Below are 20935 nucleotides of genomic sequence, written 5' to 3'. Positions count from 1 at the left end.
GTCAATGTGTTATATGTGAATCTAAGAAATAGTACGTGGTTTTATATAAGTCCCCTGTCTCTCATGGCTTATAGTACCTTTTTTTGGTGTTTGTCAATCGGTTGACTTCAATAATGAATAATATTCCACAGCTAGCTGTAGTATTCTCTTTAATAATAATAAATAAATAAAACTGAGATGGGAGGCTCTACTACTTTCTAGCAACCTTTTTTGACATAACTTTCTAGCTACCTAATCGCAATGCAAGTGTTACTCATGAATCATTAATATGGTTTCTCAACAAATATCATCACAACTTCAACACCATGCACAGCAGTCATAGCCTTTACTAGAGTATAGTTATCATTCTGCTATATTCGTTTTTTCCTTCATCAGTGTATTTGGATGCATTTTAGGGTTACTCTAACTGGTGTGAAAGAAAATGTGTACACTTGCGTTACATTTATCATTTACTAAAACTTCACGTGTTTCTTCCTGCGATTGTGGGGTTGACAAGCGACAAACTGATTAATTAGATTATACACAAAGTCTCTCCCCTTAGCTCCAAATGGTATACTATAATATAATTTTCATCATGTGCATGTGACGCGAACACGTAATCTGTTCTTCTTTCTTTTTCTCTCTCCACTCCAGCCATTCAACTACTTGTTATCTATACTACAAGTGAGATTAATATCCTCATGGTATTAATCAACGTGATATTGTTTGTATAGAATTCTATAACATACTATTAATATATGAGAGTATTTAAATTCTATTAGTGAAAATTATAAAAAAAAACAATTGATTGATGTCAGCAAAATATTTTTTATTAAATTAATGAGTTTTGTATAAACCGCGTGAATGAATTTATATGTATTAATTTAATAAAATTTATCTAATGAGAAAAAATATATTAAAGTAGGTCAAAACATTTTTTGGTATATACAAGAACCACGCGCCTGATAACAAACTTCAATAACACTCGTTTGGGACTGCTAAGTGTGTGTTTGGATTATAGTTAGAAAAGTTAAGTTAAACTTAGCTTTCTAAACCCAAGTTGAGTGAAAAATAAGTGACAAGGTACTTTGGATTCTACGTACGTTTTCATTGTAATTGTATTCAACGTAACGGAAAAAAATTTGCCAAGCATATGGGAGTGGCATTCAATATTCCGTGAATGGCCGTTTGGAGGTCCAAACAGGTAAACAAACATACCCTAAATCACGTTACACTTTTTGTTTGTGTGTATAAATGTCTATTTATACATATAAATAGAGTATAAATCTGTTTTGGCTTTGATCGATGGTATTGTTTGCAATCATGCATATTTGGGAAACTGTGCTAATACTGAAAAAATAATTATATATGATGTGCAACTATATTCCGTACGAAAAAAATTATTCATCCTAATTTTATCTCGTGAGAAAAATAATTGTATATATGCATGAAGCCGGCAAGCCCCGCACGTCTTCATATTAGCATAATATGCATAACTAAAATTAAAATGGCAAAGCCTAAATAAACGGGACAAAGAGACTGAATAACACATTTGTTTTGTCTTTCCTGTAGTTAGTTCCCAATGGTTTTGCAACTTTAATTAGTAAACCTGTGGCCACTTGACGTTGGTTTCCTTGCGGTCTGTGGCCGCATATAACAGTGTATAAATATTTTTTTTTATAAAAAAAACTGTATGAACTTTTTACGAAAAATAATTCTACTGGAGTCAAATTCACGTCTGTTTTATCTTTCAGAATATTTAATATAATTACACATTTAATATTTAAATTTAAATTTTTTAATTAAACTGAAACAATAATATCTCAATTGATCCACAAGTTCAATAGTATGTATGTATATTCATAATGATAATACTTGTTAATATTGTATACTCTTTTTTATCTTAAATGTAAATAGCAAAAATTTATTATTTTTTCTCTCAAATATCAACAAATCTTAATTAATTTTTTCTTATATAACAAGATAAATTTTAAAATACCCTTCCCTTAATAGGAATAAAGATTTTTTTGTTTGATATTAAGTTTAAATGAAGAATAGTTAAAAAAAATAATATTTTTTTAATAGTAATACAATTTAATGAAATTAACTAATTTCATTAATAAGTGTGAAATCGTTTTGTTCTTCTTATAATCGAGACTAGAGGAAATATGATATAACTCAGATATAATCATATTCTTTAAAGTTTTTAATTTGAGTATTTTAAATAAAAAAATATAATTGGAATAAAAGAACTCACTAAAGATATCAGTTAGATTTTTTAGTAAGATTAGTCACTAATAAGTTAGTGAATATTTCATATTAATAACATGATTATCTAAAATTTAATTTTAATTATAAATTTTATTTTAAAACAAATATTTATGATGAGAAAATTATTTTATAATTATATTTAATAAAATTAACTGAAAAACTAATTAAAAGTTAGAAAGCTAGTTGATGGTCGAAAATTAAACAAACCCTTGTTGATCATAAGTGTTGATTAAATTATATGTTGAACTAATAAAAAATGTAAAATTACATAAAGAATAAAAATAAAAAAAATTTACCTTAAAAAAATTAAAAAAATCTAATAAATATAAAAAACTATAAATAAACATTTTAAAAAATATTAGTTGAATTAATCAAGTAACATTTAAAAAATACTAAAAATTAATAAAAATAATAATTTATTCAACAGTCAAATAAATTTTTAATTAATAAAAAAATTAAAAAATAACTAAAATGTTGCGAGTCACTAAATAAACCCTTGATGAGTTGAACGGTTTGAGTTGCTAGCTGCCAAGCAAATTGAATCTTTCAAATTGTAAATATCGATGCTGGAATCAAACCTGTAGATTGGTCCTTAGTGGCCGACAATTTCGCCGCAAATGACATTCATTATCTTAAGAGAATAAATGGTAGAATTACTAGTATAACATATTTGTTAGAGTTATGATGGTTACTTGGAGGCATTTCGAGTTAGAAGTTGACTAGCATGGACCAAATTAAAAATATTACTGATCAAAGTAGTTGATACTAGTAGAAGAAGTTAATCTCTATGATGTAGTGAATTGATCAAAATGTCTATATTTAATGCTTAATGCTAATTAATTGTATCTCCATCAAAATTATTAAAACAAATATATACTTGTAAGAAAAGAAAAGAAAGAGTTGGATGTGTAAGGTCTCCCAACTAGTATTTCAATACATACACAGTCATGTTGAATGACACACTAGTTGATCTATTTTTTTTCTTTTAAAATTAACTTTAAAAAACAAGAATTTAAAAATAAAAATAAAAATTATTTGATATTTGTTTTTTAAATTTTTTTAAAATGACATACGAGAGCATAGCATGTAAAAGAGTGATCGAGCAGGTAAACAACGAGAGAATGGAAAGAGAGGAGAGAAAAATAACAAAATAGGGGAATTTGAATCCCTCTAAAGCACATCCCTCTCCTGTAGTCCTGTTCCTTATGTCTTTATCTAATATGCTTATTTTTCTCTCTATTAATTACCTATTTTTCTTAATTTTTTTTTTTTTTTTACTTTCATGCTTCGCCCTTTGTGGTGGAGAAATTCGACTATAAGAGAGAATCAAATTTCAAGAGTTTTTTTTTTTATCGGTAAATAATTTCGAGAGTTTGTAGATGGAAAGAAAAGGGGGAGGGAAAGAGAAAGGAAGAGAAAAAAAGTTAATTTTCTTTTAAAAAATCCCCCCTAACTCATTTAAAAAAAAATATTTTTAAAAAAAATTGTTGAGCTCAATTTTTATTGTTAAACAATGTGTTTCAACTTTTTATTTTAAGGAAACGAAAAGTGTAAAAAGCTAGGAAGATAGTATCTTGATATAGTTTATAATGGCAAAATATATACGAATAATATTATACAAAATTTCATTTTTTTTTCTTCCTCTTATCATATCATATTTTCTATAGTTTGGTTTCAAATCAAGGGTGGACATAAGACACAACTGAAGGCAAGAAACTAGTTCAAAGCAGATATCATATCTACATTTCTCTTTTTTCGACTACTTTTTCTCTCTGGATTATATGAACACCTTGTGTATGCATCATTTTTTAATATTATTGTCTCTCGTTGCAGGGTTGTAGTTCTTTAGTTTAGACCACAGAAAAAGTCAGCAAATTAACTATCCTTGACTTTATATATATGCAGGCAACACAGTATGAAACATAAGAAATATATATAAACAAAACATGAAATACAAATTAATAGAAATGGGGGACAAAAAAAAGAGGGAGTGAAACAGTTGAGCTAAGAACCTAAACGCAAGATAAGGAAAAGTACACAGAAAGCAAACTTGCTTTTGAGTCACAAGCAGACAAGGTTGATGAATTTATGCTTTGAAAATACAAACAAAGAAGAGACATTGCAGAATTATTAGTAGAGTGCAAATGAAAAAAAAGTCCCAGTAACAAGGTAATTTGACGCACTGCATGACATCATCATGTTCTCAACTTGATGAAGGCTAGGGAAATTAATGCCAACCAGCCACAAAACTATGTTTTTTTGGCTCTACATGTAATTAAGCTGGTGTGAAAGAATAACTTCTATTAACCACAGAGAACCCACCATCCACCACCAAGTTGTGACCACTGATGTAAACAGCAGCATCATCAGAAGCAAGAAACAAAGCTGCTTCAGCTATATGCCTAGCCTTCAACACAACACCCTTCAGATTAGCCTGTGAGCAGCTATTAGCTTCAACTTGCTCAGGCTCAAAGTTGAAAGCTTTGCATGCAAGAGGTGTTGCAACTCCGAAAGGGGATATGCTATTAACTCTTATTCCATAAGCACCAAGTTCACTACAAGCTGATTTCACCAACCCCAGAAGAGCATGTTTTGATGTGGTATAACCATGAGGACCTGTTCCACCAATAGTAGCAGCCACACTAGTGGTGCATATGATGGATCCACGGGTGCTTTTAGCAACCATGGCACGTGCCGTGTGCTTAATTGTGGCAGCTACACCACGAACATTTGTGGCCATGGTGTTGTCAAACTCATTCAGATCAAGGTCAAGGATCCCAGATAAGGAACCTATTACTCCAGCGTTGCTGAACAAAACATCTATGCGACCATGTTTTTCCAAAGTGAAATTGATTGTTTCTTCAACTTGGTTTTCATCTCTCACATCACAATGATGGTAAGTCACTCTCTCTGACCCTATTGAAGCAGCAACTCGGTGACCTTGTTCATCTTGAATATCTGTTGCAACAATAAGTGCTCCATGTTCAGCGAACAATCTCACTGTCTCTTCACCAATCCCACTTGCTGCTCCAGTGATAAGAGCCACCTTACCCTCCAACCTAGAACTAATTAATCACATAAAAAAAAATTAAGTCAACTAATCAAAATTCATCAAAGTATATATAAATCTGAATGAACAAAATTAACCATAAAACTATGATATTAGTACTACACACACACAATAAAAGTTCATAAAAAAGAGATTGAGTCTGAGATAGATCTAACTAGGGGCACCTTTGTTTTGTCATTGGCAGTGATGAGTGAATGAGCTCTCCCCAAAACCTGGAAAAAAAGCTCTTGAAGTAACCCCTAGTAATAACCTATATTTATAAGGTTTGTAGAGTGCAAAGCTCCAGATATGTGATGCGAACTAACTGTTGAAATGTTCATTATAATCGTGATTAAGTATCAACAACTATTGTCTTATTGATCTTATATTTGAAATTAAAATATTGTTAATCAGATATTTCTTGTGGCGACTGTTCAAACTAATTGAGACTAATCCTCTTTCTTTGCTTCCGTCTTTGATCTTCTTTTTGGCGTAATGCAGTACTTAAGGATGCGTAATCAAATAAATATACATGAACTGTGGCTGAAGAAATTTGATTATGCATTCATTATTTAGGTGAATTACACGTTTCCAACTGTGTGCATAGCATATAAAATTCATTACACTCTGTTTCCAATCACATGGCCTTCATCATGCTTTTAATGTACAGTTGAAAGGTCAAGCATTCCAACTCGTACAAACCACACTATTATTTACTTTTTTTATGCAATCATACAATTATAGAATTTAATTGTTCTCTAGATGTTTAAGACTATATTATATAATTCTTCCATGCCGATTTGAAGAAATTAATATCCCCTTTTTCAAATTATAAAAGAATGTAGAGCCGCTATATGCAACGAAATACGAATCATATACTCCATTATCAAATTTATATTTATATATTCATCACTAACAAGATATAACTTAGTTGGTTGAATGAATTGTTATAAATTTCTATATTTGTTTTTAATTTTTACAGAAAAAAATATTTATATACCAATCAAATGTCAATTAATCATTACTTTTAACATATGAAGAACTACCAATAACATATAATTTTATAAGAATTTCTATTTATGCAATTATATATATATATATATATATATATATATATATATATATATATATATATATATATAATATAACAAAATACACAAAGAGAGATAGAGAGAGAAAAGAAACAAATATGTAATGCGGTATTTATCGTTGATGTAATGTAAAGAGACGTGTGTATAAAATACAAACGCATTAATGCAGAACAATACTACTTGACTAAACTATAAGGTCCAATAATTGGTCAAAACTTTTTTATAATTGATTCCTTGTAAAAATTGTTATTAAAACTTGAAATTAAGATGCGCACACATGTAGTTGTCACAAATCATAAGCCTAATGAATGTGGACGGGCCAATGAAGAACATCATATTAGTAGGAATGGCTTTGTGTGAAAGACACCCCACCCAAGTAACAAGCGTACATACAAGTCTCCTGAGTTTGGGTTCTGAACTTTCATAGGGGACAAGTTTGGCTATCAGGTTTGGGATCTTTCGAGGTGAACTGTGACAAAAGGTTACAAGGATTCAGACACATTTGGTGTTGGTGTTTCAATTGTGAGTATTCCAATTTAGACGAGACAAATTTCTGACGTGGATGTAAAAGAGAAAAAGTTTTAAACATAGCGTAAATAAGAAAATAAATAAATTAGAGAATGGTTTCACGTTGGTGCACTACTGAATTCACGACGAACGTTAGTTTGAACAGAAAAAACATGCTCTCCAAAAGTAGAATACAATCACGGAGGTCTGTCTGTTGACAAAGTATCCGATTCCAATATTTAAACAAAAAGCTTAAATATATTTTTTATACTTAAAAAAATAAATTATTTTCATATTATTACTTAAATTTTATTTTTTTCATCTAAATATTTGATATTTTTTATATTTCACTTTAATATTTATCATTAGTTTCTTTGAAATGATGACCTGAGAGATGGAATGTACCATGAACGCCTAATCACTGTTGCGTCAAGCAAAATTTGTACCAGCAAAATCTGTGTGAAGGGTTGAAAATACCCCTATACCTTCACAAAAATACTCTTTTAATCATTCTCCACTCTCTGGTTTTCTTGATTCTCCCCTTTCGTCACCATGCCCCTAACACTCTCACGCTCACTAGTGTGTGGTGGTGCTGTTTTTCGCTGTTGTGGATGCGCATTTTTCGGCGACCTACTAGCTTCCAACGTTCCACGAGGTGCTGGCATTCCGCAATAGAAGAGAATGTTGCAACTGCATGCGAAAGTGACTCCGTGATCCACATCGCGATGACGTGACCTACCTCCGCGTCTCCTTCGCTGGCGTGTTCTCCATGCTGCAGCATGTGTCTTGTCCGGAGAACGTCGTGTTCCACTTCATCGCCACCATGCACTGCAGCACTGAGTTTCGCCGCATCATCACCGCGACGTTCCCGTACCTCTCCTTCCATCTCTACCACTTCAACGCGAACCTCGTCTATGGCAAGATCTTGTTCTCGATCCAGCGCGCGCTGGATCAACCGCTAAACAACAACACCCAAATGCCTCCCTTAGGGTTTGAAAAGGAAACTCCAAGTTTTCTTTTTAATTCTTTTAGTTAATAAAATATATAAAATGAATTTTTTAAAGAATAAAAAATGATGTGTAAATTTTGTTGACGTGGTTAAGTCAAATAAAATGAATCTTTTAAACTCAAGTCATCATTTTACAAGATAAGACTAATGATATATATTACAATAAAATATTAAAAAATACTAAATAGTTAGATAAAAAAATAAAATTTATATAATAAAATAAAAATGACTTATTATTTAAATATGAAAAACATATTTAAATCTATAAAAAAAATCTAATAATTCCAGAAAAAATCATGTTGTCTCCTTTTTACCCTGCTGGAAAGGGGTGAAGACTGGTTTTAAGATATGGGCTGCCTTTAATAAGCAACTTGGGCCTAAGTATGTCGACCGAGTTATTTTGTGTTCATTGAGTTGGTACTTGTTAGGTTAAGCATTTCTGAACTTCTTTTACCATTGCTAGCAGCAGATTTTGGTTGTTATTCCCACTCCCGTTTTTCTAAGTTCACCTTTTCTTATAATAAACAGCAATATCTTTGACAAAAACTTGTTTCCTTTGTGATACACAACTTTGAGGTTGCAACACACAAATGCAAACATATTTCTATTATGTAATGTAGCACAATACACAATAAAAAAATGTGTTTTCATTGTGTATTACGATCACAAATCCTATAACACAATGGAAACAAGATAAAGAAAAATATAGACTATAGAGTTATAGATAATATTGGCTTCTCATATTGGACACAGTGCATTATTGCATCAGATGATGGGTTCATTTATTAATTTTTAATGCTAGGAAGGCCACGATTAACGATGGAGAAGCCTCCGTCCACCACCAAGTTGTGTCCACTAACATAAGCCTAATCATCAGATGCAAGAAAGAGAGCAACTTCAGCGATATGAGTAGCCTTCAACGTGATTCCATGCAATTAAGTTCGCCAAAGCATACTCCATAGCTTCTACTTCACCAGGCTCCATATCGAACAAGGCCAATAAGGCCGTGTTTGGATGCGGTGTAATCATGCATTGCCGGCGCATCCCTCGAAGGAACCGGCCACACTGGCCGTGCAAATTATGGTTGCCATTGCACCGCGAAGGTTCACGGCCATGGCGTTGTCGAAGTCTAGAATGCTTGATAAAGGGCCTTGGATGTCTAAGCTACCATATTTCTCTAAGGTGAAAGAAACTGTTTCTTCAACTTGTTTTTCTTCTCTCGCATCACAGTGGCGGTAACTCACTTTCTCTAGCCAAATGAAGTAGCCAAGTTGTGACCCAATTCGTCCTTGATGTCTGCTATGATCTGCGGATGCTCCGTTTTCCACAAATATCTTCACTGCTTCTGCGCCTATTCTGGTGGCTCCACCGGTGACAATAGCCACCTTACAGAAAATATATACTGTATTAAGCAGGGAGTACTATAGAGAGGGTACGTAATGTAATGAATAATGAAAGCCATACCTTTGCTTGGACATTCTCCTTCTTTGCTTCATGTGTATCTACCTTAACACTTAGAATTTTTGCTTTGTCTCGGATATGCAACTTATTGATGAAGATTTTTCCTAAAATATCAAGAGACACGTGTTATCTTCCAGGAATAATAATAATAATATAAAACGCATGCTATTCGGGTTACTATAACCGGTGTATGAATTCAATTTGACTTCTTTATTTGAGTGTAGGTCTTATGCTATCATATCATATTCAAGAATACTTAATAACTTTTAATCCAATTAATGAAAAAAAATTCAAAACTTATTCTTAGCAAGTTTGATTTTATTTCTTTACCTACATAAAAACTCTCCCAATAAGTTTAATTCAATTGATTGAGTAAAAATATGTGAGTTTTTATAAAATTTTAACATTATTTTTTATTTATGGATAAAAAAAATGAGAACTCTCATTTTAACTTGTAAAATTACTTTTTAATGATTAAGTAATCTTAATCGTAGTCTCTTATATAAAAAATTCAAGAATTTATTTATTTAAAATAATATTATCAATTAAGTTACTGGCAAGTTAATCACATTACTGCACAATTGTTCTAAAGTTCAAATAAAAATTAAAAAAATAAAATATATCTAGAAGAAAAATATCATTATTATTTAATTTGGTGAAATTATGTGTTAAGGAAAAAAAAGTATTTTTATGGTAAGAGATCATAAATATTTTTCACATAAAGCAATTTTATTCGGGTCGAATAAGATTGTAATGAACAATAAAATTCAAATAGTAAAAATCCAATAAAAGCATGAATTATTCAAATAATAAAATCTTACGTGTTAAGATTCTATTCTAAATTATGATAAAACATTAAATAATAAAACCTTAAGAGCAATATTAGGTTTTAAAAAATGGTTTGTAGACTGGCTTGGTAATCTGTGGATCCCAACCATTTAGCCTACAAGGTTAAGGGTTACCAGGCTAAATAAGTTTATATTTAAATGGACCACAATTTTATTTGTAGGTCAAGCCCATACACCTATTTATACTCACAAAAAGCCTTCTCACATTTCTTCTGTACCTCTATATATTGCTATCCACAACACATTACATTTTGGAAACCTCAATCCAAAATGTAAAAAATCCAAAATGTAATTTTTTACATTTTGAATTGATTTTTCAAAATGTATTAGGGTGTTAGTAATAATTTATGGAGGTACGCCTTCTTAGGCTTACATCTATTTTGTTTCAGATTCTTTTCTCTTTATTATTAATTAAAATATATTGATAATTACAATTTTCTTTTAAGTCTTACTTTTTATTTAATAAACTTTACTAGCTTGTGATTTTATAATTTTGAATAAGAACTAACTGATGATATTAAGTAGAGCATTTTATTCTTGCTAACACTCTTCTCTTTTCAATTAGAGAAGTGCTAGCAATTATCTGTGACATACTTTTTTTTTAACAAATATTATGATATTAGTTAAAATTTATTAAAATTTATCAAGTAGAGAGAAATTTATCAAATAAGAGATTAGACCTGTAAAATTTATATTTTTCAATAAATTTTCACTAATAATAATAGAGAATGCAATATGTTGCTAACATTTGTCTTTCCAATTGTATTCGGATTAAGAAATTCAGATTGGTCTAGTGCAGCACAGCATAGCCACTTGACCATCCACTTTTCTCTTTCGGCTTTTAAAGTAAAAAAGTATTGAACAATTGGATTGGGTTTTAGCTAGTAACTTTTTGCATGCTGAACGCAGTTTATAGATTATCATTGGTGCTTTGGAATTTCGATCCACTGAATGTGATATCTCAGGACAATGGAAAGCCATTCCCTAGCTGAAATGTGGAAAAAACATAATAATTGTTAATTTGTTACAACTTCTTTATTACTGAAACGGATTAAATAACACCACGGGAAGAAAGGCTTGTGCAAGACATTTGAGTAGCCACTCGAGACTGTTACTGACAAAAATACCAAACTGCCATCATTGGCTATCAGTAGCACAAGGAAATTCAGAAACCCTGACCCGAATTAGTGGCACCATTTGGGCTGATCGAGGGGAAGGAAAGCAGAAAGATGAATTTTAAACTTCAGAGTGATGGACGGTTACAGATCTAAGATATTGTATATTCACATATTGTGAATTTCTGGTTAAAGAATTGAAGAGAATATTTTATAACATATGATATTACTAATGTTCCTCTTATAGTAAAAAATAAAGTATGTTCCTCTAAAAAAACTAATGTATGTTCACTGTATTTTTAAATGAAACCTTCTGCTTATTATTTATTCTTTAACTAGTGTTCTTAGATACTCTCTAACAGGATTCATATTTTGAATTAATATCTAGACAAAGCTTAACTATTATATACTTTCAGAACTGCGTTCATGTAATTTTAAAACTATCGAGAGACAAAATTCAGTCGGCCCCATACTTCTTGTCTTCTCTGCTATTATTTACATTATATTAACGTTGAGATTGTAATTGAGTATTCATTTGTTTTTTTTAATATAGCAATTAGCATCTTACATGGAGTATAGGTAATTAGGTATCAATATTTAGCATCCTTTGGCATAATTCATTTTTGAGACTGAAACCAAATGAAAATTATTTGGTTCAGTAATGTTACTTACTTGTTGGGTTGGTCACTTGAACATTAGTAGGACTTACATTATATATTGCATAGAATACGATACTACATGTGCAATCATTTATGAATGTTTAGTAATAAAACAAGGATGGATGCATAAATAACAAGTCTCAAGAACTCGAATTAATTTGAGACCCTTGTTAAACAAGAACAACCATCTATATGCTCGGTGGTTACAAAAGATTATTGATATATCTATAATTTTTCTCAGCCATAAATTTATTTTATTTTATTTTTTGCCATCATCATGGCAAGCCAGATACAAATGATTTGTACAAACGATTTGTGTGTCTACTATACACACATACATGCATATCTATTCTTCAAATATGAGAAGAAGGGTTTAAATTTATTGATATAGCTTTAACATACGTGTAATATATATAATTATATATGTTAGAATAACAAAATATGGGGCCAAAAGAAAATGGCAGTTATGGGAAGAACATGGGAGGCTTGTCGACTACCCACTAATCTGATTTCTTGTTATTCCGTTTCGGCTCTTTTCAGAACAGTCTTATGCAGACTCCACATTCTCAAAGGAAAGACAATGCTATGAGTTATTTGTCGTTTCCCACTCCGAAAATCTTTTAAAAAAATTGGAAACGTGATAATGAAACTTTAGCAGACCATCCACTACGATTTGTTATTATATATAGTAACATAAGCTTTTTTCGATTCTGCATGCACTCCAAAGGCCAAACTCAGTTAAACTTATTGCAACTTGTGTTCTAGTGCTCATAGTGGTCACTTCACTTGTACTACAAAACTAGAGAGACACTGCTTTCTTTCTTTCTACTTCCCAAATCTCAGGGTCTAATTAGTCAACAATTAGAAAGTACTGATTTCATTCTCCTAGTTGTTGGCACTGAGTGACTAAGCCAATTGGTCTCAGGTTTTCTGAGTTTTAGAGACTAGACATCTTCTCTTTCTTAGTTTCTTTTACCTCAACTAGTTTTTCTTTCCTTTCTTTTCTTTTTCAATCCCTGCTAGAAAAATTTCAGAATGAAGCATTCTCACATTTTACCATTAGCATTCTGTATATTTTTCCTTACTTTAGTTATTCTCGTCCAAGCTAGGCATCATTCTCATCATACAAAACACAAACACTCACATTCTCATAAATCTTGTAAGACTCCAAAGCCTGCACCACCTCCTAGCCCTCCACATAATGAGAACTATAACAATGCCTCTGGCATTCTTGATGTACGAAAATTTGGAGCAATAGGAGATGGAGAAACAGATGATACAGGATCATTCAAGATGGCATGGGACAGTGCCTGCCAAAGTGAATCAGCAGTTAATGTTATCCTTGTACCACAAGGTTTCTCCTTTCTCATTCAGTCCACTATCTTCACTGGTCCTTGTCAAGGTGTCTTGGTATTGAAGGTAATGTATACATATTTTTCCTCTTTTGGTTCATAATTATCTCGTTACTTGTTTTAAGGGGTAAATTTTACTAGTGAACTTTTCTGTCTCAAATTTAAGGTTGATGGAACTCTTATGCCACCTGATGGACCTGAATCTTGGCCTAAGAACAACAGTAGGCATCAATGGCTGGTCTTTTATAGAATCAATGGAATGTCACTGGAAGGAAGTGGTTTAATAGATGGGAGAGGAGAAAAATGGTGGGACCTTCCCTGTAAGCCTCACAAGGTACTCATGAAATTGAATTGTAAGATTATTTAAAGGCTAAAATGTGTTTCAGTTAGGTCCCTCAAATTTGTTAAAATTTGTCTTAATTTCTATACTTTAGAAAGGATGAGTCTTGTTCTCTTATTTTTTTATAATTAGTGAGTTTGGTCCCTCTTTTTTATAATCGGTGAATTTCATCTCTCATATAGTATTTTAAATTTCATAGAAAGGAACGAAGTTTACCTATTATGAAAAATACAAGGACCAAAATTAAATTTATAAAGTATAGGAAATAAAACAGCCGTAAATTGAGGACCTAAAAACACATTTAATCCCCCTTTTTTTAAGGTGCTGCAAACAGCCACTGACACCAAGTTCCCTACAATAAATGCCTCAGGGGCCTCATGGGACAACACTCCCAGGACCTTGTGATAGCCCAATTGTGAGCTTTCAAAGCCCTTCTTCTATTTACATGACTACATCTTCAATTTGTATAATTGCATTGTGATTGAGCATAATTCTACGTGATGCAGGCCATAAGGTTTTTCATGAGTTCCAACTTGACTGTGCAAGGACTTAGGATAAAGAACAGTCCCCAGTTCCATTTCAGATTTGATGGCTGCAAAAACGTCCATATAGAATCAATCTACATAACAGCTCCAAAACTAAGCCCCAACACTGATGGAATTCACATAGAAAATACCAATGACATGAAAATATACAATTCTGTTATTTCTAATGGTTAGGCACGAGAAACTCTTGTAATTCTCCACACCTAATGCATCAAAAGGCATTATTAATGTTTGTTTGCTAAATTATTATCTTTTATAGGTGATGACTGTGTATCCATTGGATCCGGCTGCAACGATGTCGATATTAAGAACATTACATGTGGACCTGGTCATGGAATTAGGTAACCTATTATTTTTTGCTTTCAAAAAAGCTTTAATCTCCTTATCTAATATTGCATCAATAGGCTTATTGATAGCGGGCTTATGATAACAGTAAAAATAAGCTTTCCTTTTTGCAATATTAATAAAAACTCATGAATTGAAAGTAAAAACATAAAATAAACCAACTACTCCCTTAACTTTTGCTTCAGTCCACTATTTGAATTTTTAACGTAGAATGGAAGAGACAATGATGACACTCTAGATTACTTTGTCATTGAGACTCTAGCACCATACCTTGATCTATGTATCCCAAAATCTCAAGCTATTATAAATAAAAGAACACGAATTTAATTTTGAGGAGGGTTAATAGCACATATTCTAAAACATTCCTAACACATTCTTTATGATTGATTAAAATTTATTAAAAACTACAGAATTACATGTAAGACTTATTAGATAAGAAGCAGATCTAAAAAAATTTGTGATTTCTAATAAATTTTAGTGAATAAAAGTAATGTATTTAAAAGAGTGGGTTAAAGAATGTGCAGTTACGCATTTTTCTTTAAACTTTTATGACATCTCTAACTGTTCTATACCTGGTTAACTTATGCATGCAGCATTGGTAGTCTGGGAAATCACAACTCTCGAGCCTGTGTTTCAAATATTATGGTGAGAGACTCCTTCATAAAAGTGACAGATAATGGGGTTAGGATCAAGACTTGGCAAGGTGGATCAGGATCAGTATCTGGAGTAACATTCAGCAATATCCACATGGTTAGTGTAAGAAATCCCATCATAATTGACCAGTTCTACTGCCTCACTAAGGAGTGCACCAACAAGACCTCCGCAGTATCTGTTTCAAATATCATTTACACAAACATAAAGGGCACTTATGATATAAGGAGTCCACCTATGCGTTTTGCTTGCAGTGACTCTGTCCCATGCACCAACTTAACACTCTCAGATATTGAGCTTCTTCCTTCTCAAGGAGATATTGTGCATGACCCCTTCTGTTGGAATGCTTATGGAGATTTGGAGACACTAACCATTCCACCGGTTTCTTGCTTGCTTGAGGGCACTCCTCAGTCAGTGTTAGACTATGACATAACTCGTTGCTGACCCACTAGAGCAAAAAATGAGCGCGTGTATATAATTAATTATTAGCTAGCTAGGGAAGTAGTGATTCATTAGGCCATTAGGGAATATATATGTATAGCATGATGTTGAATCTAATTATGTTATATGATTGTTGAGTTGTATTTTTTATACTCCTCCCCAATTGTAGACTAAATATCTCGCGTGATTATTCAGGATTGGAATTGACGTTTGAAGTACTTAATTGCTTGATTCATTGCTTGTGTCGTAACAGTATGATGAGCAAATTTATGATCCCCACTGCTCAGACATGACTATATTATGTGAAACACATATGCTTTTAATGTTTTTATGGGTTTTTTTTTATTATAACCTTCTGAGTATTAGAGAAAAAGAATCTAACTAATGTAGAATTCGATCGTGTAAATAAAATCTAACCAATAATATTATTTTTTATCGAGAGTATTAATAAAACAATTCAACCTCAATGCAGTAATTACTTATAACACACACAATTCCGTTTGTTTAAAAATAGATATATCCTCTCTCAAAAAAAAAAATAGATATATGATTTTGCTAGCATTATGTGCCGTATTCTTAGCTAAATTAAATTTATCGATATCAATATTAGCAATTTAATTTTATATAAAAGAGATAATCCTGACACATTTTTAATTTTTCTGTTAATGTATCTAATTTTTGTTGTTATTTATATTTTGTTGGGTGAACCCAAAGTTAACAGTTATCTAATAATCTCTTGATGAAGTACTAAAATTTATTTAAAAAATTGACATTTTTTTAACAAATATTATTTCATAAATTAGAATTTAAAAACCAGATGTTTGAATGTTTGATGATATGCTAAAAAAATATGATTATGTGTCAATCATTGATTTTTTTGAGGGGTACAGAACAATAATATGCTCTTATGGACACAACTAATTTCTTACAGTCAGCGATTGAAATTCATCACAGTCCAACTGGTCATAAATAATTTGCTAGTCATTCCTCCCACATGAACATGATTTTCGCAACATATATTTGTGTGAAAAGTTTCTACTAGTTGCATTAGAAAGCATGAGATTTGGTTATAAAAACTCCATTATTATCGTCAATAAACTGTTATTTTATTAAGTGGACCGGTGGAGGGTCTTGAATAGCTTTATATATCTGACAGATCCCAGTCCCCATTTTTCACATCCCATTATGACCAATGGACCTCCTACATAAGAAAATAAAACATTGAAGTTGAATTGTTTATGGATGATACCACGCTATTTTAGCAAACCTATAGTCTGATACTTAATGAATTTGCTGTTTCTTTTTATAGAATTCAATGCTTTAACAGAAGCACCGAACTTTTGTCTCCCACGGAAAGTGATATAATTTGGTCCAGCATGAATCAGTTTACTATTTAAACCAGAAACTTGTAGAGATTCCAATACTCCCTCGGCATTTGTGTCTTCATGACCATGACTGACAAGAGTGTAAACAAATTAACAAAAAGAATATTCTTATGGAAGGAGCTCCGGAAATCAAAGCAAGAAGAGTATGATAGTAATAGCATAGTAGTTAGTGAGCATGAGTGATTTCAAGAGGATTTTGTACCCCCATGACTCCGCTTGACAAAGTTGAGACAAATTGCCTTTTCAGTCATGCATGCCCAGTGGCCACGGCAATCATAGGTCATACTGTTGATCCATCATGACAGGAAATTAAGTAAACTTACATTTAAATAAAAACATTACACTTTCTCATTCTAAAAAATATGTTACTATATATTTTAAAGTAAACCAACCTTTTAAAAGGTTACTTTTAAAAAAAAGAAACCTTTGAAAAGTTTTTTATTCTTCTTTTCTGTAGCTCTTAGCACATGTTAAGCTAACTAATGTTGCCATTAGGGTTTTAGAAGATGAAATTATCACAAACACAAAATTAAACTCATGATTGATATACTAAGGGAGTATAACTAGCAATTGGTTGAGTAGTGCAAATAAATTGTAACAAATCTCCTGATTAAGTTCAATTTCGATTCCTATCAATGAAAAAAAACTCATGATTAGTGTCAAATCAAGTTAATTAAACTGATTGAAATACCCCGGGCGTCCTCAAATTGAACCATTTTTTTTCAATCTTGTTTGATATTATTTGTTACCAGCACATAATTGCAGAGATAACATGACAGGTAATAGAATGAGAAGAAAGTAATTAATATATGCTTGTTAAATTGGGATTCAAGGGAATACGTTTTGAATCGTCTCTGCTAGTGTATTTAATTACCCTTTTTAAATGTTTGATAAAATAACGATTTCAGCTTTTAGGCACATTGATAGGTGCAAAAGGGGTCTGGTTTCGAGGACCAGTGCCTCCAGAACTACGGAAGAAGAGAATTGCAATGAAAAGGAAAGTATTATTTTCTTCATGCTTGATTGTTTGATTACATAGGTATTTATAATAATTCCTGATAACAGATTTTGGACTGGCTTGTATGCAGGAATATTCCTATAACAGAATTAGTTTGTATTTGTCTAGCTAAGGAAGATAATTCCAATCAAGCTGGATATGGATTCATGCTGGCTGGATATGCTGAAGTTGTGGTTCAATTCCTGGTTTACCCTCATGCCTAGTCGTCCAGGTATGCAGGCCTTGTCACCTTTCGTTTGGGCTTTTCTACTATCTGCACCCTCTGTTCTTCCTTGTTGGTGAGTTCATTTCCTGTTGTTCCTGTATCTGTGTTTGAGGTTTCTGCTGCTCTATCACACATTCTGCTTCTTCTTTTTTTTCGTGCTCCACGATCTTTTTCTTCTATAGTCCACCGATTATTTTGCAGCACAATGGTGGGACATTCTTCCAAATCCAGTTCACTTCATCATTGATCATTCTGCACTCCTTTTATACACCAATTACACATAATATCCATTTTCAAATTTCCTTTCAAGTTCTGTTTCATTGTTCAGGACCAGGCGTCCTCACGAGTCACGAAGGTCACTAACGTGCAATGCACCTAGTCCAACACCACGTGTAACCATACACTGAAAAGCCTTTTCCAAGAAAAAAAAATATATAGGAGACTATATATGAACATCTTTTTATATCAGTGGCAACGGGGTGTGAAACTTATAACCTATATAGCTTATGCAAATTATTCAAATCTTTCACAAGTAACCTAATTTTACTGGCTCGAGATAGTGTAACATAGACTGGGTCTAATGAGTTGTGGCCTGTGGATAGTGGTGTTATGTAGGTAATTTTTTTCCTTTGCATCTTCTTTTTGTAAAATTATTGCAGGTTCAAGGAAGGAGAAGACGCAGTAACTCCTAAATGATTAATGAAACTACCAAAGGACAATGCATGAATGTGGGTATGGAATAAAGTCCAAGCTCCAAAGTTAACGAAAAAAGTGAGAAAAGAATCTAGGACATTTTATGGCATCTCATGATTCCTTCCAACTGCAAGTTGATCCATCTGATATACTAATACTATATTTCTTATTTTCTTTTAAAAAACATCTAAAGATAGCATACATATATATATCACTTTCTCTATCCATTATGATGTTTGAAGAGACCGTGTGGAAAAGAAGAAAAAGCAAAATACAAAAAAGAGAGGGGGAGAGAGAGCCAAAAAGAAAATGAACACAAATGAGACCGTGATCTACCATTGACATTTTGATGTTGGAAAAAAAATAAAAAACTTTATCATTCTGCTCTGTCTTATTAATTTCTTTTTTTGTCCAGTTCTCAAAATGAACATTAATTAAGGAGTCCATGGATATTTCTAATCGCAATATATGGATGTGGAGTGTGCTGAGTATAGCGGTAAAATAAAAATGATAGGATGAAATATTCAGAAACAAATCTATGGCATGCAGGATTTGGATTATCCGCAGTCGCGAATGTTGTGGGCACGAAACGTGTGATTATCCATATGTATTCGATCGATCTCTCACTGTCTAATGATTCAAACTGAATAATGTCATTTGTTGTCGGGAAATGTATATATATTGTGCGAATCGAATTTGGTTCAATCTAAATTCTAGAACCATAAGATGAATACCGGTCAATGCACGTTTTAATTAATTAGCTGCTACTACACCATTCGCTATACTGTGATAAATCCAATAGTATCTCTAAAAGGAGACAAATATTCTAATATACTTCTGTAGATTCCTTTTAAATTTGAATTATATCCATAAAAAATTAAGTTGATTATCACTAACAAAGTGAGTGGTTCTATTTGTGGCACTTATAAGTTGACAAACGGCATACATAATATAATTAGGATCTTGATAAGTAATGTCCTGGATAATAAACTAGAAAGAAAAGATATTTATTATGTAAATTATTGTGGAAACTTAGATGTTGTGGTACATATATGTCTGTAGTTCTATTATGATATTGTGTCAAAAATTAATATACTACAATAATCTTTAATTATATTATTGAATGAATGAATGACATATTTTCCATTTGTTTATAAATTGTCTCATTGATCATGAGAGTTTCTGATTATATATCCCATCAAAGGCATGTTAAATTAATTAAAATAATAATTAATAACAAATAAATAAATAAAATATAAAAGGAAGTATAAGAATAAATTGGAATATAAAAAAATGAGAATAAAGATTAATTTTTTGAGATTTTGTAGCATATCTTTTTCCTCTTTCTTCTTTACTTCCCATTTTCAATTTATTGTCTAGGTATGTGATATATTAAAATGAAATAGGAGATATATAAACGAAACACTGGAGAGTAATTAATGGGTAGTTAATAGTTAGTTATATTTCCTTTGATATGGATTACTATATATCATTGGGAGGATTTGTTTCCAAATGGCAAAATCTGAAAGGTTATTTGAATTACAAAGAAAATCCGAAGAGTTATTGGACTTTAGAAAATTGGTGCATGGAGAAAGTGAGTAACTGTAGACGGAGACGTGCACCACGTTGTTTTGAAGAAAGTGAGAGAAATTGGGCTTCTTGTCGGAGCGTGGGTCTGGATTATAAAAAAGCAAGATATTATACAAACTTAATTATTATTACTACTTTAATATTATTAACGATAAAATAATCTAAAAATTATGAAGATCAAGATTGCTTACATAAAATTATATTTCTTTTATTTGTTGATATAGATAATAGAAGAATAATTTTTTGTCTCTCAATAAAAATATTCTTTAATTAATATTCTTAGAATATTTATTAGTATTTGTGATATAATTAAAATGAAACAAGCATAAAAATTAATCAAATTCAATGAATCGATTTACAGTAGGATGTTGGGAGCATCAG

General features: G+C 31.7%; 2 protein-coding genes and 1 pseudogene across 3 annotated transcripts; 1 reads left to right on the top strand and 2 right to left on the bottom strand.

Annotated features, from left to right (window-relative positions):
- Positions 1 to 4168: 4168 nt before the first annotated feature.
- LOC114398067 (short-chain dehydrogenase reductase 3b-like) lies at positions 4169 to 5761 on the bottom strand. Its single transcript, XM_028360198.1, has 2 exons — positions 5485 to 5761; positions 4169 to 5315 (listed from the first exon to the last, which is right to left on the bottom strand). Exons 1-2 carry the CDS (start codon positions 5496 to 5498, stop codon positions 4526 to 4528), a joined length of 804 nt encoding a protein of 267 aa, XP_028215999.1. The 5' UTR covers positions 5499 to 5761; the 3' UTR covers positions 4169 to 4525.
- A 2918-nt stretch (positions 5762 to 8679) lies between these two features.
- On the bottom strand, positions 8680 to 11196 carry LOC114398890 (annotated as a pseudogene).
- A 1519-nt stretch (positions 11197 to 12715) lies between these two features.
- LOC114399701 (polygalacturonase At1g48100-like) lies at positions 12716 to 15898 on the top strand. Of its 2 annotated transcripts, XM_028361915.1 has the most exons (6): positions 12716 to 13408; positions 13508 to 13675; positions 14052 to 14096; positions 14188 to 14395; positions 14486 to 14567; positions 15165 to 15898. In XM_028361915.1, the coding sequence occupies exons 1-6, from the start codon at positions 13025 to 13027 to the stop codon at positions 15664 to 15666; spliced, it is 1389 nt and encodes a 462-aa protein (XP_028217716.1). In that variant the 5' UTR covers positions 12716 to 13024; the 3' UTR covers positions 15667 to 15898. The 2 variants fall into 2 exon arrangements, with proteins under 2 accessions (XP_028217716.1, XP_028217717.1); XM_028361916.1 differs by lacking the exon at positions 14052 to 14096.
- The last annotated feature ends 5037 nt before the right edge of the window (positions 15899 to 20935 follow it).

Source organism: Glycine soja, chromosome 19 (assembly GCF_004193775.1).
Source record: "Glycine soja cultivar W05 chromosome 19, ASM419377v2, whole genome shotgun sequence".
Taxonomy (NCBI): domain Eukaryota; kingdom Viridiplantae; phylum Streptophyta; class Magnoliopsida; order Fabales; family Fabaceae; genus Glycine; species Glycine soja.
This window is presented reverse-complemented; position numbering and strand designations above follow the sequence as displayed.

Bases quoted from the DNA above. Each gene is read 5' to 3' on its own strand.
- LOC114399701 (XM_028361915.1), top strand. From the start codon at position 13,025: ATGAAGCATTCTCACATTTTACCATTAGCATTCTGTATATTTTTCCTT. The intron at 13,409-13,507 runs GTAATGTATACA...CTCAAATTTAAG, and splicing joins AAGGTGTCTTGGTATTGAAG to GTTGATGGAACTCTTATGCC. The intron at 14,568-15,164 runs GTAACCTATTAT...TTATGCATGCAG, and splicing joins GGACCTGGTCATGGAATTAG to CATTGGTAGTCTGGGAAATC.